Genomic DNA, 16351 nt, shown 5'->3' with positions numbered 1-16351 from the left:
GCTGGGGAGTTCAAGAGCCATCTGTTCGTTGTCTTAAGACTGTCTATCTCTTCCAGGAATCACAGCCAGCAGAACGGCACAATATACCCTTCCTAGTCTTCTTAACCAGTCCGTTTCAACTGCTTAACCCTTTACGGTCCTAAGTCAGACCAAGTCCGACATTACAATTTTCCCTTTCCTGTCTGACATCATCAAAAAGACGTAGGAAAAAAACAGGTTTCTAATCGTTTTTTCTCCGGAAAAAGCGGAGAAAACCATTCAATGGACGAAAAAAAAGGGGCGTATCTCATGAATACTGATTGCCCCGACACCACATAGACGACACGGACATAAACAAACAAGATAGCTGCTTCTGCATCCAGTGCTCAAAGAATATCAAGGACATTTGCGCAGCTTTTTGAGATGTTATAGTAATAAAATAATTACTTGGATCACATTATTGAGGAGTTTGGTGATAAAACGAGTGATCAGGAGATGATTTATCGGTATGCACTACTATGTAGAGGTATGTGAAAAATACAGCGAACAAGGGGTGGGGCGGGGCTGGAGATGCAGTACTGAGTGTCCTGTTGATATGCAGTGCCTTTTAAACCTGTTTTACTGTGAAATTAATACTTTTAAACAGCGCGTCTAAAATAAATTACGCGTGTGAAAATAAATTGGACCTGACGCGCCCGAGACGCTGAATAAATGGACCGCAAAGGGTTAACACATGACAGACTGGATTCAGAAAGGAGGTTTACACCACGGTGGTGTTAAAACACATCCTCAGAATCCACACGTACTGCCTGCTCCTCTGGGGAAGAGCAGTGAAACAGATGAAGGGTGTCCATGCTCATGGGCCACACTGTGCGTCTGCCCTGGGGAAGATCACACAGACGTGCACTTGGTTTCAGTCTTTCAGTATCACGATTATATTTCTCTTCTCTGAGTCAGGAGCTCTTGCAAGACTATAAAATGCTGCATCTATTACAAGTTACTAATGACCGATTTTGGCATCGATTTTGGTTTTTTTTTTTTTAGTTAAAAAGACTAAAGGCGGGTCTTCTCAACTAATGTAAAGGTGGCAGATCTAAAAACTGCTGTTTAAATCATAAAAAAAAAAACACTAAACACTTAAATATGGCAGCGGAACAGAATTTGCCAGAATGCCAAATAACAGGAAAAAATATAGTCATTTATTTTATACAGAAACACTGTACAGGCTACAAAAAGTGCTAGACAAACAGCACAGGAGTGAAAAGGTGCAAACGTTTCTGTCAATTCAAGATGGACGGTTTTGAGCTAACTGTTTTGCTGTGATGTTTAACGGTGTTCAGTGTGCAGGTCAAGTACATGTCTTATTTATGAACTCCTGGGGGTCTACACACCTGAACCATAGTACCTGTTGAACGCCATTGTCTAAGGAGCAGTAAATAACTACTGTACTTGAGATTCGAAATCATTAACAGTGCACGGGTCTCCTCGGTGCAGTCTCATCTTTGAAAGCAAGTAAACGCTGCTTCAATATTTAATCACGACAATAGATTTGAAGACAAATATTTCGACTAGAAGTCTTTTTTCAATGTCCTTAGCACTACCGACCGGGTCTTCAAAAGCTCTGGATGTTTATTGGATTAACTGTGATGTGCAAACATTGGCTTTCAAGACCTCAAGAGGCTCTTCCCCAGGTGCAAGTGGAAATTTAAAAAAAAAAAAAAAAATTCTTACTATTTAAAACAGTATTAACATCCCTCATCGTTTAGATCAATTGAATAAAAAGATTTCCTAAGATTTTGCTCCAGTTCAACAATGCAAGTATTACACAATCCCACAATCCCAAAAGTCGTGACGTTTCTAAACCCAAACAAAGAGCCGACTGATTGGCTGGCCCGCTTTACAGAAACTGACGGCAAATTAGTTTGCTTGACATTGGCGATCCGGGTTCTCTTTGAAGCGATGGTCCTGTTTGTTTTATCTGAGACGTGTTAAGACAGCCAGAAGGGTTTCACTGGTCTTGTGCAGGGGGGGGTCAGGGTGGGCCTCTCGTCTCTGCACGCTATCGGAGCTCAGAAAGCTCTAGAAATAGCCAGCAGATAAAGGGCAGTCTCAGGAGCTGTTCCCAGGTAGCTGTGGAATGTGAGGAATGCGATGGATCCCAGGACAGCAGAGGCGGCCAGGCCACAGAGAGGGAGAGAGAGAGTGAGGGAGAGAAATACTCTTTCAAGCTGGCACAAATACAGTCACTTAATAGCGCCTCTTAATACCACCACACTGAAATACTACCCTACTTAATATCACTGGAAAATAAAAGCATCTAAATACAGTATCAACGTTGTTTAAACTCTTTCAATCAGGACTCTTTCTAGAAGAAATAGAAGCAACAAATGATCCTCTGCACCATATAATCCAGTGAGAGGGGGTAGGAACAGGTGGCAGAGCACTTGCGCCTTGCTCATGCCAGAAGCCCCCGTCATGGCACGACAAGCCAGCCTCCAGGAGACTGCTGTTGTAAGGAGCTCCCAGCCCTCCAGGGTCATCCCACCAACTCCTCAATATTCATTTAGAACCAGAGGGTGGCATTCATAAAGAAGGGGCAGAGGGAGGGGGTCTCACTCTCTCTGTGTCCGTCTGTCCGTCTACCCTTTTCAAACCCATCTCCACATCACCCAGACAGTCTCTTCCCCTCTCAGTGCTTCTGGTCTCTCCTGGTGAATCTCCAAGCTGTAATGTGAGTTGCACAGGTAGCTGGTCCCATCATGCAACATTCACAGAGCACGTTCACAGCCTCACCATCTCACACAGGCTACAGGAATTAAAGCCAGGTTCTGAATCAGAGGGTCTCTCTCTCTCTCTCTCTCCCTCACAGAAGGAGAGCGTGGGCAGACAGCAGCTCCTCGACTGTGCTGTGAGATACGTGGGCTTCCTCAGATGAAATGCTCACAGTGACTCATTCCAGATTCCATGGGCACCAATGAACGACCGTTAAGACAGGAGGAATCAAGCAACACTACAGACCTTTAGAACTCTGTTATAATGAACGAGACGCCAACACTCGGCATGTGTGACTATCATACTGCTAATGACAATCTGCACGGCTGCAAGTTGCATGTGGAAAAGGCACTGAATACGAAAAATACTGGCTTTATGCTGTCCTGCTGTCTGTTATATACACTAAGCACATTTTAAACAAGGTAAACGTTCCAGTCTAAATTCTAAAGGTTTAACAATCTAATAAATATAGTAATGTTAGAGTAATGATTTTATTTTGTTATTAAGTAAAGCACATTTTTGTATTTTAACATTTCAGGTTACTGATAGATCATTTCTTTTCTGTAGTGCAGGCATTGATCAAGTGGGCCTTTTTCTATTCTTTTTGTGATTTCCGTGCCAGGCTGTACAAAGCTCTATTGACAAGGCAGGGACACCTGCCGCTGCTGTGTCAGCCCCCACTCCCAGCTTCAGGATTGGAACGAGGCCCGGACAGGCCAACTGCTTAACAAAGAGCGGTCCAGGGCTCACTCGTACAGGAATACAAATCAACACATACTGTATACCAGCGCCACACACACACACACAACACCACGCGTGAGAATTATAGCATTAGGAGTACTTTACGTCCTTGAAAAAATAAATGATCCAAATACAATGACATCTGAAAACAAACTAAAGTAAATTCACATTAAATGGAGTGGTAAATCAGCTAAATTGCCTCGCGTACACACTCCAGTACTAATGTATTAATTCTACACAGTGAAAGTATACAGAAAGTGCATGGCATTGAGATTAACGGCACGCGTCTTTAATTTGTGTTGCAAATGCAAATAACCCTGCGCATTACTGAGGGGTCCTTTGATCCGTGATACGCAGAATACAAAGAAAGTCTCATTTAGGTTACTGCAAAATACACACCTCGCAATGCTGCATTCTTTATATTATATTAGCTTTCCTAATATTTCTTTCTTATGGGTTACATATCCTATTTTGCACGTTATCTGTGATTACTGTTGTTTCTGCTTGGGTCACGCTTCTGAAAAGACTCCTCAAGGCCAAGGAGGGGAAACATTTCAGCGTTGTACACAGACGTCGCTACACAATCATTCTTCAGACACGGTTTCCGACGAACTACTTACTGTCCCCCGGGGGACAAAAACCAGCGGTGCGGGTGTCCGCTTGAGCTCACCAGCCTCCTGGCCAGTAGAGTGCGCTGTAGCGTGGTAATGACGACACACTGCCTGCTGATCTCGTCTCCCCCAACCCGTTGGGAGGGCCAGGGCAAGTGCAACGCTTTTCTGCCCTTCTAGAGTTCTCAGGAATCAAGTATTATAAACCCGAAGCGCTGATCTGCAAGGATTAGTACACGTACATGGATACCACAACAGAACAAAACAAAACCCTTTGCACTGCCGACTGCAAGAAGATTAGTGTCATGGGTAGCAAAGGAAAGACAACTGTCCCCTTTTATCCATGGGAAAAGTCAAAGTTATGTGCTCCGTCTCTGTAAAACAAAATACTTTTTCCCCCTACTGCCGTATTATCATTATTCTAATTTTGGTGCAGAAGAATAAAATGGCGATCTAATTAAATGCCCTTATCCCTCTGAAAGGAGACACCCAGCTCTGCTGAAATGGATGCCAGCGCTGAAAGCTTAGACAGCGGACCTGCTTTGACTGACCTCACAATAAAGTGCTGTCACACTCGCACAGAGGCTGCCTATTCAGCTGGGCCTGGTTGCCAACGCAACCCGGTCACCTAGCAACCAGCTACTCCCAGCGCATGCTAACCCAGCTTTGTGACCCAGGGCTTTTCTATTTACTACAGTCCTCACCCCCTGTAGCGGTTGGATTTAGGGGGGAAAAATAAAAAAAAATCACCCAAAATCAGTCCAAAAACCACTACCAGCCTTCCAGCAGCATCCACACTATAAATATGAGACGTCTTTACACGGTTCAGTGATAGCCACAATAACACAGCCCATCATTTTAAATGTTTACGTCATTCTTAAAAGGCTATAGTATCGAATGCTGAAATATATCGCTTCCTAAAACATTTTATGCTTCCACCCCATTACTGATTCATCTTTTCACAAATGCATTCCTCTGGTTTGTGGGTATTCAAATGTGGGTGCTAAATGATACACATTTGTTTACTGAGGCTGTTTTCGGTTTAAACATTAAAACGGAAAACGAAAATAAAAACCCAGAACAGCACAGGATATTATTAAATGCTTAACTGAAACTTTCCCGTTTTATTTTGATATATTTATTTTTTTCAAAAAGTTCCTTCAACTTAATACATGCCAGGATGGAAGACGGAGTCAAATGTGATAAGACAAAAGGAAAAAATAAAACTACAAAACGATATCAAGTCTCCACAACTGAAGCTGGGTACGACAGTTCAAAACGGTAAACAACCATTTACACAGAAGTTGTAAAACATGTAATCTGTTAAAACCTAAAATTACTGAAGTGTTACATTTGACTACAAAGAGAGTTTGTATTCTACTGAATACTCAGCTACCTCCGTGCTACTGATCAGAATAGTGTTACTGTCTATGCCAAGAGTAGAAACGGCATGTTTTGTTGTGTGAATTCTAAAAGGAATAGAAAGTCAAAGGGCTGAGGGGCGGTATGACAGGTGCACTGCTAACAGGAGAGGAGGACAGACTGGCAGCAGCACCACACTCAGGGCTATCTGCTTCAACAGGGCTTCAATTATTTAAGTGACCCCTCAGTGTGTTTAATAATTGAGTACCTCGCTGAAACAGAGGCCCGGAATAGCCTGCGGGCCCCCGGCTGGGCCCTGATGAAGGAGTTTCAGCTCCCAGGCTGGTTGATAAAGGTGCAGCTCAAAACACAGCCCAGAGGTTAGCTGAGGTGCAGCGTTGCTACAAGATGCCCCAAAAAAAAATCAAACAAAAAAAAAAAAAAACACTGTCTCTTATCTGTCCAAAAGAGTTCCTCCGAGTCAGGGATGTGAATAACAAATAGGCCATTTACACTGAAGTATGTGCCATGTGCTGGCGTTTCTAATCCCTCTCACACCCTCAAAGCGTGGAGACCACGAGAGCACAATTTTGGTCCTCCTTGTTTATAGGTTTCATTAAATAATGAAGTGAGTAAGACCAGGAAGGAAGTTGGTTCTATTAAGTAATTTAGGGTAGAGGTTGAAGACCGCTGTCCACCCACTGCAACAGGGCTGGACGAGAATTACATTCTAAATTGGTGATCACGAGTTAAAACTTGGGACGATAATCACAATTATCCTAAATCATGTTTAAGCTTCCATTAAACATGATTTCAAACAGTCTGTGTTTAGCTTGTTGTCTTTTTAAGATAAAGCCATTCCACAGTTCTCTCCCAATAGAGGAGGGGTCTGAATTTAAATACATGGCACTGACCGAGATAAACCACATGCTGCTGTTTGGTCAGCAGATAACCTGCATGGTTAACCTCGTTACAATAACAATGTCAGCTCTGTCAAAGGGCTGCCTCACAATACAGGGCTGTGTGTCACAGAGGAATCATTTACAAACCACAGCCCCGACACACACACACACAAAACACACGTACGCACGCACACACACACACCCTGGGACTGCGGCACTGACTGCAGCTTCCTCACAATTAGAAGCTACTGCAGGGAACTCAAGAATGTGGGTTGAGATCGCTAGAGGAGGATATCCTGGAGAGTCTTGATCTGCGCTGCCGCTAACGTTTTTTAAATCAAACTGTACTTGTGTGTCGTCCCAGGATCGAGACTGTGTGTCGTTGGGGTTCCTCGCTTTCAGTGTGTTTTAAATGCCGTAGCACTTGGACCTACTGATCATGAGCCAGCTCTTCATGGCAACGTCATTAAAACGTGTTAGCAGTGCAACAGGCTGGCTTTAAGGGGAGGCTTTGCTGCTTTCTGTGATCATATTCAAATTCATTCAATTTCTGACCAGCAAACACAAACCGACTTGAGTGTAGCACAGACACCTAAGGCAATAAATGAGACAAGCCAGCTGTCAATCATGCCTAACAGACAGACTTAGAGCGAAATGGCGAATCCTGACAATGAATAAAAAAAAAGCTCAAAACAAGTACTTCACCGCTAAAGCACAGTGGTTTATTGGAGCCTTGTGAGCGCTCCTGGAATGAAGAATCCGACGCCTCATGATACAGGAGCAGCAGTACACAGCTACCTGCAGCCTAACATGTGCTTCTCGAAGGAAGAGTAAGGGATTGATTCATGAATATGAAGACATGCCGACCCACATCAAAGTTCTGCACTCAGCTTTACTTACATAACCCCCAGCGTGTTCCGCTTTATCACTCTACTGTACTTCCGTTTGAAATGAAAATCTGCTCTAAAACGCTCTCCAGTCAAGTTACTGAGCGATCAGAGCTCAAAAACACATTCTTCATGTCAGCAGCACTACTGTACTTTTGAATTGTCTGGAACACAGTGACTTGAGGGGGTGCATTTCTCTTGGGAGTGTCATTAGTGAGTCAGGACATACAAGACCCCAGAAACATTTACCCAAGTGCCAATTTAAAACAGGCGACCGATAAGCAGAAAACAGGCAGATTTGAAATGTTGAGCTTCACGGAGCGGCTGTCTGCTCAGGATCGACTCATTGCTAGAGCAAGTTCACGCCTGTTTATACCTTCAAGCACAGATCACGATAAACAAGAGAGCTCCTTCAAACACAATTCACCTGAAACACTCCGTCATTATAGATGCATGAAAAAGAAAAAAAAAAAAAGTTTTCAATAAAACAAATGTTCAGCTGAATTTAAAAAAAATGTTGTTTGTTAAGAAGTACTGAAATAGCGAACACTGAGATATAATAAAGATCAGAAGAGCGACATATTCATCTCCTTGTGGGGACAATGACATATGTAATAAAAAAGAAGATGAATGTACATTGAGCCCAACACAGCGCCAGTTCCACTGCAATGATATTAAAAGCAATACTCCCACTCACTGAATCACTCGATTAGAAACAGGAACACCCCGCTTCTATACAGCACAACGGGTACTTCACCAAAACCACCTACAGCTTAATACCACCACCCTGCAATTCAGGAACCCCACTTACACACCTCGTTTCACTGGGTTTGCATTGAACGCTACTCATTTCAACATCAAAGGATACTTTTGGTGTAAACTACTAGCTATATATTTCAGGTCCTCTTCAGCACTCTCACAGTGTGGCTGTAGGTCATTTTGTAACTAACAGGATTTGTTTTCCTTTCACAAAAACAGGAGTTCAAGAAGGGACAGCAGTGTGGAGTAGTGGTTAGGGCTCTGGACTCTTGACCGGAGGGTCGTGGGTTCAATCCTAATAATTTTTTAATTATTATTTTATTCCTTACCAACCATAGACGGGGATAGTTTCTCATCAGAAAAAAAATATTTTGTAAACTATTTAAATTCTTTTCTTTTATTTTAACACCACCCTTTGAAAAATGGATTGCGCCAGTCATTTAATTTGTCAGATCATTCTTTACTGCTGTGCCCCACAGTTCTGGAATGCTAGTGCAGCGGGCTCTGTGTGGCTGGACTTGATTTCTAACAAAACACACCCGTTACATTTCAGCCTGTAGCCTCGCTTGTCTAATTAAGCTCAGGTGGGTGACTAATTAGGCTTATAGAACTCAAAACATTCTACAAAGTGAAATTTCAAGTGTGGATCTACACGAAATGAGAAATGAACATCCATCGTCCCCTCCGGTACATTTCTGACAGTGGTGCTGTCCCGAGTGTACTGAGATTTGCATCTGATTCATATTCACGCCTACAGGACACAGCTTAACAAGAGACGCTTTTAAACAGTGTAGACTGACTGCTGGGCTGGGTGAATACAAGGGCACCAGCAGTGAAGCTTGTTAGCGTGAAAGCAGGACGCACCTGAAATAGCACAGCCAGCAGACCCTGTATCCACCCCCCCAGACAGGCTCCAGGGGCTCCATGATGAACGACTGCACCTTTATTTTTATTCATGTATTCGTATAGGGAATAAAACCCCATGATATGTATGCAAGGATTCTGCAAATCCCAACAAATATACATAAAACATGCATACAAGACTGTTGCCTTGAAAATATCATCCCTATACGAATTTCCTGTAGTATTTTATTACAGCAGGACAAGAAAACTGCCGTTTTTAAATGAATGTCATTCTCAGCGGTACAGAATATCTGATTTTAATTTTACATTTTCAAATTTGTAACCAAGAAAAAAAGGAAAAGAAGAAACCCAAAATAAAGACTTGGCTTACCCAGAAATTCTCTCGGAAGCAGGACATCTTGGCTCAAGTGTAGCTTCAGGATTTACAGGGAACTGGAATTTGAAAAGAAATCAGGGAATCAGGTTAGTAACACACCCATCTGTCATGAAGGAGACAACATCACAGAGCATGAGAATCAATCAATCAATCTTTATCTTCTATAGCGCCTTTCATAGTGGACCACCATCACAAAGTGCTTTACAAGATAGTGAGGAACAATGCATAATACATTAAATACAGTGAAATACAGGGCATGGGACATGAAATACATTCAGCAGTGTGGAGTAGTGGTTAGGGCTCTGACCAGAGGGTTGTGGGTTCAATCCCTAGTGGGGGACACTTCTGTTGTACACTTGAGCAAGGTACTTTACCTAGATTGCTCCAGTAAAAACCCATCTGTATAAATGGGTAATTGTATGTAAAAAATAATGTAATTGTATGTAAAAAATAATGTGATATCTTGTAACAATTGTAAGTCGCCCTGGATAAGGACGTCTGCTAAGAAATAAATAACAATAATAATAATAATTCTTCAATACAGGCATAATACAGTGCAAATACATGAACTACAGGCATATTACACTAAATACAGGGCTAGGATGTGAATTCTAGACATTGTGGATGCATGCGTCACAGAATCATATGAATAAGAGGGAGTGAAAAACCTGAAATAGTAATTTAGACAACAGCTAATAACAGATATCAGGCTTGAAGAGCATTGAAAGCAAGAGAGAGCAAGTGGGTCTTGAGAGTTGATTTGAAGCGAGCGACTGTAGGAGCTGCATGCACTAAATCTGGGAGAGTTCCAGAGAGTCGGGGACATGAAGCTAAACGAGCGCTCTCCGAGTGTGGTGTGCTTTTGGGATAACAAGCAGGCCAGAGTCAGAGGACCTCAGCTTGCGGGCAGGGACACAGCGGGTCAGCAGGTTGGAGAGATACTCGGGACCTGTGTGATGAAGGGCCTTGTAGGCAAGCAGGAGAATTTTGAAAGTAATCCTGAACTTTACAGGTGGCCAGTGCAGCTGGGCAAGACAGGGGTTAATGTGATCACGTTTTTTACATCTGGTAAGGATCCTAGCAGCGGCATTTTGAACCAGCAGCAAACGGTTTATGGCGCGTGACGGAAGACCACAGCAGGCTCCCATGACCTACAGCAGCACCTGCACCGCAGGTAGCACGAGGCTCTACAGGTAGACCTTTAGAACAAACGGATTGGCACATCATACAGCAGCACACATTTACACAGAGGGTAGAAATCTAGGCATACAGGAATATTTCACAAAGACATCATTTTCGTCAGATGCACAGAAATTCCAGAGGGCTGTATCACATTAATATTGGGGTCTGCTATAATGTGCACACATCGATAGCACTGTGTTTAGGGTTACACATGCCCTGCATTTATGTACACATGGAAAAAAAAAAAAACTCTCAATAGATACATAGATGAGCATGAAATCACTGTAGTTACCACGGTATAAACATATGCACATTTTGAACTTTTAAACTATTAATAAGCCCAGGGAGAATTGAGAGGAGAAAGCAGGAAGAAAAATCAATCAATCCTCTGCCCCACTGAGGAGCGTATCGCTGAACTCACCTGTCTGAAAGCACGGGGAGCTAGATCACAAACTGTCACTCAGCCCTGACGCCAGCGTGCTGCACCTAGTGAAGAAACACACACACAGGGAGATTCGCAAACAGCTTTACAATGATGCACTAAATGTTATTACAGAACATGTCTGGATTGACCTGGCATAGGTAATTATTTGATTCAGGTGAGCTAGGATATTGTCCAGAGTTCAGAGTGTGATATGCAAGATTTCACAGTTACCTGTAATACTTCGCATGAGTGCGTCTCCTCTTTAAATAAACCAGGGATGGGAATAAGACTCCCATTACATAGCAGTTTGATCCATTCCGGGTTTACTACGAGCTTAATAAGACACACATGAGTTTGTTTCCTATACAATGTGGCTAATCAAGCTCATAGTAAAACCTGGAATGGGTGAAACTTATTTCCATCCCTGGAAACAGACATGGTCACTACACTATGGGGTCCAAAAAGCTACGTGCAGTGATTTGGACTAAGAAAAGTTTGATGATACAGCTGATCTCGATATCGCTGCCCTGAGAAATGTCCTGTTTATCACCAGTCTAGAAAGCATGGAACCAGTGCTGCACTCTCACACAGCGTGTGTATGAGAATACAACCTGCTTGCTACCCACTGACTGCTACAGAAAGATGAGTGGAGCTGGAGCTGGACTGGTTCACAAAGACTATCAAACCTGATCTAGCATGCATGATGACTCACACGGTCTGGCATCAGAACGCAATGAGCCCAGCTGGGAAACAAGTGCAGCTTCTGAGCTGGAATAAGAGGGACTGAATTATATAAAACTACTGAGCACAGAAACTGAACTGCTCGTTTTGCAGGTCTCTGTTCCAACAAATCCTTCCCCTAGGCAGTAAAGTGGGCCAGTCTCTTTCAACGCTAACTTTATTTTGCCTTCTAACAAGAATACTGAACAAATAACAAGCAGCACCTGCCACATGTAGCACACACTTGTGCAAGCAGTATCCCCGACGCATGTGTAAAAGCTGCATCTCCCTGTTGTATCCCAGCGTCCCAAGACTGCACAGATTACTAACGCTATGCAGATTCCTAATATTCCTGGAGAATCGATTTTGCTGTTGATTTCCTCCCCAGCTAGGAAGGCTGTAAATCACGGAGGAATGGTCACGCATTCCCCCAGACTAACTCAAACACATGCAAGTGTTCATGTAAGTGTTCATGCAGAAAGCGTTGAGTGGGTAAACTGAACGTGTCACCTGCCAAAGCTTCTCTACTGTCATGCATTCATCACTGAATGAGAAAATGAACATGCTTGCTGTTTTGTTTGTTCATGAGACCCTCTGTGTGCGATATGAACGTGTGTGCTCTAGCTCTATACTAAAGCATATTCATCCGTCTGGCTCCCAAAATACCGCTCCACCTTGAAATAAAAAGACATGTCAAATTTTACAAAACTTCCAATTAAAATGCAATGTCGTTTTTTCTATTTCTCAAAAGAGACAAACCATTTTCAACAGCTCCCATTCGGATCAGCGCATGATCGCCCTCCTAATGCATGTGCAAATCATTTATAATAAGGCAACCCCCAGCAGCTGCATCAAATCTCTATTGTAAATGAGCCGTAACTGAATAGATTATATTTAGGGCTTGCAGACTCGGCATACTGTTCCAGCCATCTTTAAGCACTGTCACCACCAGCATGCAGAGCTCAAAGAGCCCCAGGCAGTGTAGATAGCGGGCAGGGCTCAGCGATGCGGAACATGGTCTGAACTTGTCCACAAGAACATGTGCCCACTTGTCAGTGCAATTGTGAGGCTGGGGCAATGCATATTCTAGAGAAAGATTTACACAACTGGAGGGATACAAGTCTGATTCCTATTCTGAAGGTAAAGTTATCCAACAGCATAGACAGCTCCAGAAACAAGTCTCTTAGGGGGAGGTGGGGGGGTGAATTTACAGATTCTGCCTGATGTGTTACTTTGTTAAAAGCCCATTTTGTGTGAACCTTACAAGAGAGCGGGCAGCTCTTGTTGACAGTCCTGTTTGTTTACATGCCCCATACAGATGAATGGACACAAGTTTCCTCAGGCCTAGAAAGACGGGCCAGTTTCACAAAGCACAGCACTTATTTTTACCTGTTAATGTTTACATATACATATATATATATATATATATATATATATATATATATACACACACACACACACATACATACATTCTCCCAGTAGCGCTTTGAATAAATAAACCCAAAACAGAAAAGGGCAACTTCATATCAGAAAACAGTTACTGTGTTTCAGAAAAGTATTCTCCTGCCAACCGAACTTTGGCCGGGTTAAAAAAATAAATAAACATTTTCTGGGTGGCCAAGAATTAGTGCCCGCAGAATTTACAAGTAACAATTATATTGGACTTCAAAGCGTTATTTTGTTAGTAGCAGTTAACAAGACAACTACACGTATTTGCCTCCCCTGCACTTTATCAAAATGTAACAGTCATGAACCCAAAAGTTACATTTGGGCATGATTTATATCGGCGATGTTTTAATCCATATCTTCTCTCTGTCACGCTTTCACTCGGTGGTCTCAATTATACTCACCTGTGAAAATGGCTAAATTCGATATTGCCTCCGACCTAAAAGAGGGTTCAAATGACTTGATACGTGAGGTAAAAAGACAAAACACGAGAGCACGCTGCTGTTTTCACCTAACAGTAACCCTTTACAAATTTGCATGGCACTGTCCTTATTCAAATGTTATTTAAATAAACAGTTACATTCCATGTTTATCTGGTCTCGGTTTTAATCCAGCGTGCTGGTCTCTGCAGACTCGTGTCTCAGTGTTCGTCCCAGACAGAAAACAATCAGACAGTCAAACAAACGTCATACACTCGATGACAAACGTCACTGACAAACACGTCTAACTCAATTTCTAGTCGTAACGTTTGTCATGGGATGAAGTGCGCTTCTTTCAGTAATTTCGAAACACTCTCGAGTCTAACCTCTATCGCTAACCCCCTGATGGAGAATGTCAATGATAGGATGCGCACAGAAACACCAGGTGCAAACTGAGTCCGTTTCCCTCTTGTGAGACCGCAGCAAGAGCAACACGAAACTAAAGAAGCGCACACCGCATACCGACAGACCAGAAGATGACACACATGTAACCGTGCCTGGCGTTAACATGCGGCAGTTTGCATTGCAAAAACGCTGTGTGCAAGCTCCCTAACCCGTGCTGTCTAATCCACGGAGCACTGGATAGGGTTGCTGGTACTATATATAACCAGACTAACACTGTGCTGATCTGTTATAGCCCTGTGCTATAAATCCCCAGCAGAAGATATATGACCTCCAACGTGCTATTATTAGAAAGCAAACAACTAGCTGCCATTGCAACATGTTGATAATTTCATCCGAAGTTTACACGAAGACTAAACGTCATCGTGTTCCCACAGTACCCTGCCCGTGGCATCAAATGACAAGACAGGTCCACCAACTCCCGAAACCAACACAAAAATAACTAGACACCCTTTTCCACGGGTCATGTTAAACTTCTGTTTCCTGTCTGCCAGTCTGCCTGTGTGTGCCACATTTTAATAAACAAACACACACCCTGATCTTAGCGAACTGAATTACTATTTAATATCAACCATGCATTTTACTTTCTTTCTTTATTTTTTTAAAATTGGTATTATTTATGATAATAATAATATAGCAACGCGCTTGTTGTTATGAAACACACCAAATATAAAATTCGATTAAGCTCGGGCACCGCTGTTTTAAATGCATCGCACTATCATTTTAAACCCTGTTACATTCCCCGCTCTATTACAACAATAAACCGCGCTCTTTCGTCTTTCTGTTACCTGTCGGTGTATTCAGATGTAACGTTTCATCCGACATCACTTCCCATTCACCTGTCTTCCTTCAATGCAAAAGTGTTCAGATTCGATTTCAACTCGCCGTTCCAGCAGTGCCCGCTAGCCCCGCCCCGCGCTTCTCCCATTGGCCACAAGCCCAGTCCTTCTTCTCCCTGGAGAAGACAGACGTGGGCGTGGTTACAACTTTAGGGCGTGTCCACGCTCGGTTCCCTTACTCCAATCAGGGGACACAAACCTAATTAAATAACGCCCACCTGGTAAAGACTGGAAAAGATATACAATGATTGGATGAATTGACCATCAATACTGAGATGAAAATAAGCGGGAGACTGGATTTGAAACCCACAAATGTACTACTATTGGACCAGTCCAACGCCGTTCATATCTTAAAGGCGGGGTATAGCAATAAACCCGCCCAGTCTACACGGATTGGTTTAGAAAGGTAAACGACCCGATAGTAATTGTAATACAGTACATGATTTATCTAACCAGGAAAAATGCAGATAAATTAGTTTCTCAAGCCCCAATGCACTTCAGTAAATAGCTGCATATGCTGTATCCTGCACTGTAGTCATGTATCACTGAGTTAAATACTTAAAAAAAAACACATAGATGATTAAATAATGGACGAGATGAAATATAATTGTTATTGACGTGACCACGCGGTTTCGTGTGCGCCTCCGAAGTAAATAACGTGCTACCAACACGTGTGAAAAAAAAACAGGTACTACAGAAGAAGCGAAACTAATCGAGCTGATGTCTTCAGTTACATAATTTTTTTTTTAAATGTCATTATATTTATTGAAAAACTACACTCTCTCATGTCTTAAGAGTGAAACTAACTTATATTCAACTAATTAGAATTACCTTACTACTCACCTTTATATAATAACTCACAGTTTACACGCGATGGTATTTTAGGTAGATTCCTGAGGATAATCAGACCCCACCCGCCTACTGCCCAAACTTAAGCTAAAGACAAAAACACGTTCTACTAAACAAAAACAACGTCTTCTTTTATTATTGAGCTGTACGTACAGATTAGCTTGCAGTACCACAGCGCCACCTATTGACTGAAATTCACTGTGCTGCTTATACAGTGGATGGATTCAGCCCCAAATCAAGAGGTACCAGAGTTGTCACGTTTCGTGACGGGTTTTATTGTTGATGCTATATGTAAAATAGATGCAAGCTTTGCACAGGGTGAATGGACCCATGCCGTTATTTTCAGGTGAAAATAAATAAATAAATCAAGCATTTGAAACGTTTGCGAAGAGCACACTGACCCGCGGTGCTCCCCTATAATTGCCTGGTCAGACAGAACGCGCCTGCTTATTTCAGAGTTCATTCTAGCACTGCATGAGAACACTCTGGGTGCTTTAACACATACAGGCACAAGAGGGCAGCAGAACCACAGAGAGCACAGCTTTATCAGTCCCTGTACGGCCACAATGTTCCGATTTGGGGTTCTGATGTTCCAACAGAGTTATCATATTTTCCCTTGAATTTTGCCTTCACCTGGCCTTAAAATTGCTCTGAGCTTGTCTGGAGAACCCTAAGTGCCGGGACGGAACAGCCTTCCTTATTGAATTCAAATCATGTGACAGTGTGACCAGCACCCTGTCTAGTCGTGTAGAGCAGG

General features: G+C 42.7%; 1 protein-coding gene across 1 annotated transcript in view; it reads right to left on the bottom strand.

Annotated features, from left to right (window-relative positions):
- The window catches only part of LOC117428898 (F-BAR domain only protein 1-like), a 37681-nt gene extending 22861 nt beyond the window's left edge, over positions 1-14820 (bottom strand). Inside the window, 3 exon segments of the mRNA XM_059014292.1 lie at positions 9248-9309; positions 10857-10921; positions 14695-14820. Of these exon segments, the coding sequence (XP_058870275.1) occupies positions 9248-9274 (27 nt within the window). The 5' untranslated portion in view covers positions 9275-9309; positions 10857-10921; positions 14695-14820.
- Positions 14821-16351: the final 1531 nt, after the last annotated feature.

This window comes from Acipenser ruthenus, chromosome 47 (genome assembly GCF_902713425.1).
Source record: "Acipenser ruthenus chromosome 47, fAciRut3.2 maternal haplotype, whole genome shotgun sequence".
Classification (NCBI taxonomy): domain Eukaryota; kingdom Metazoa; phylum Chordata; class Actinopteri; order Acipenseriformes; family Acipenseridae; genus Acipenser; species Acipenser ruthenus.
This window is presented reverse-complemented; position numbering and strand designations above follow the sequence as displayed.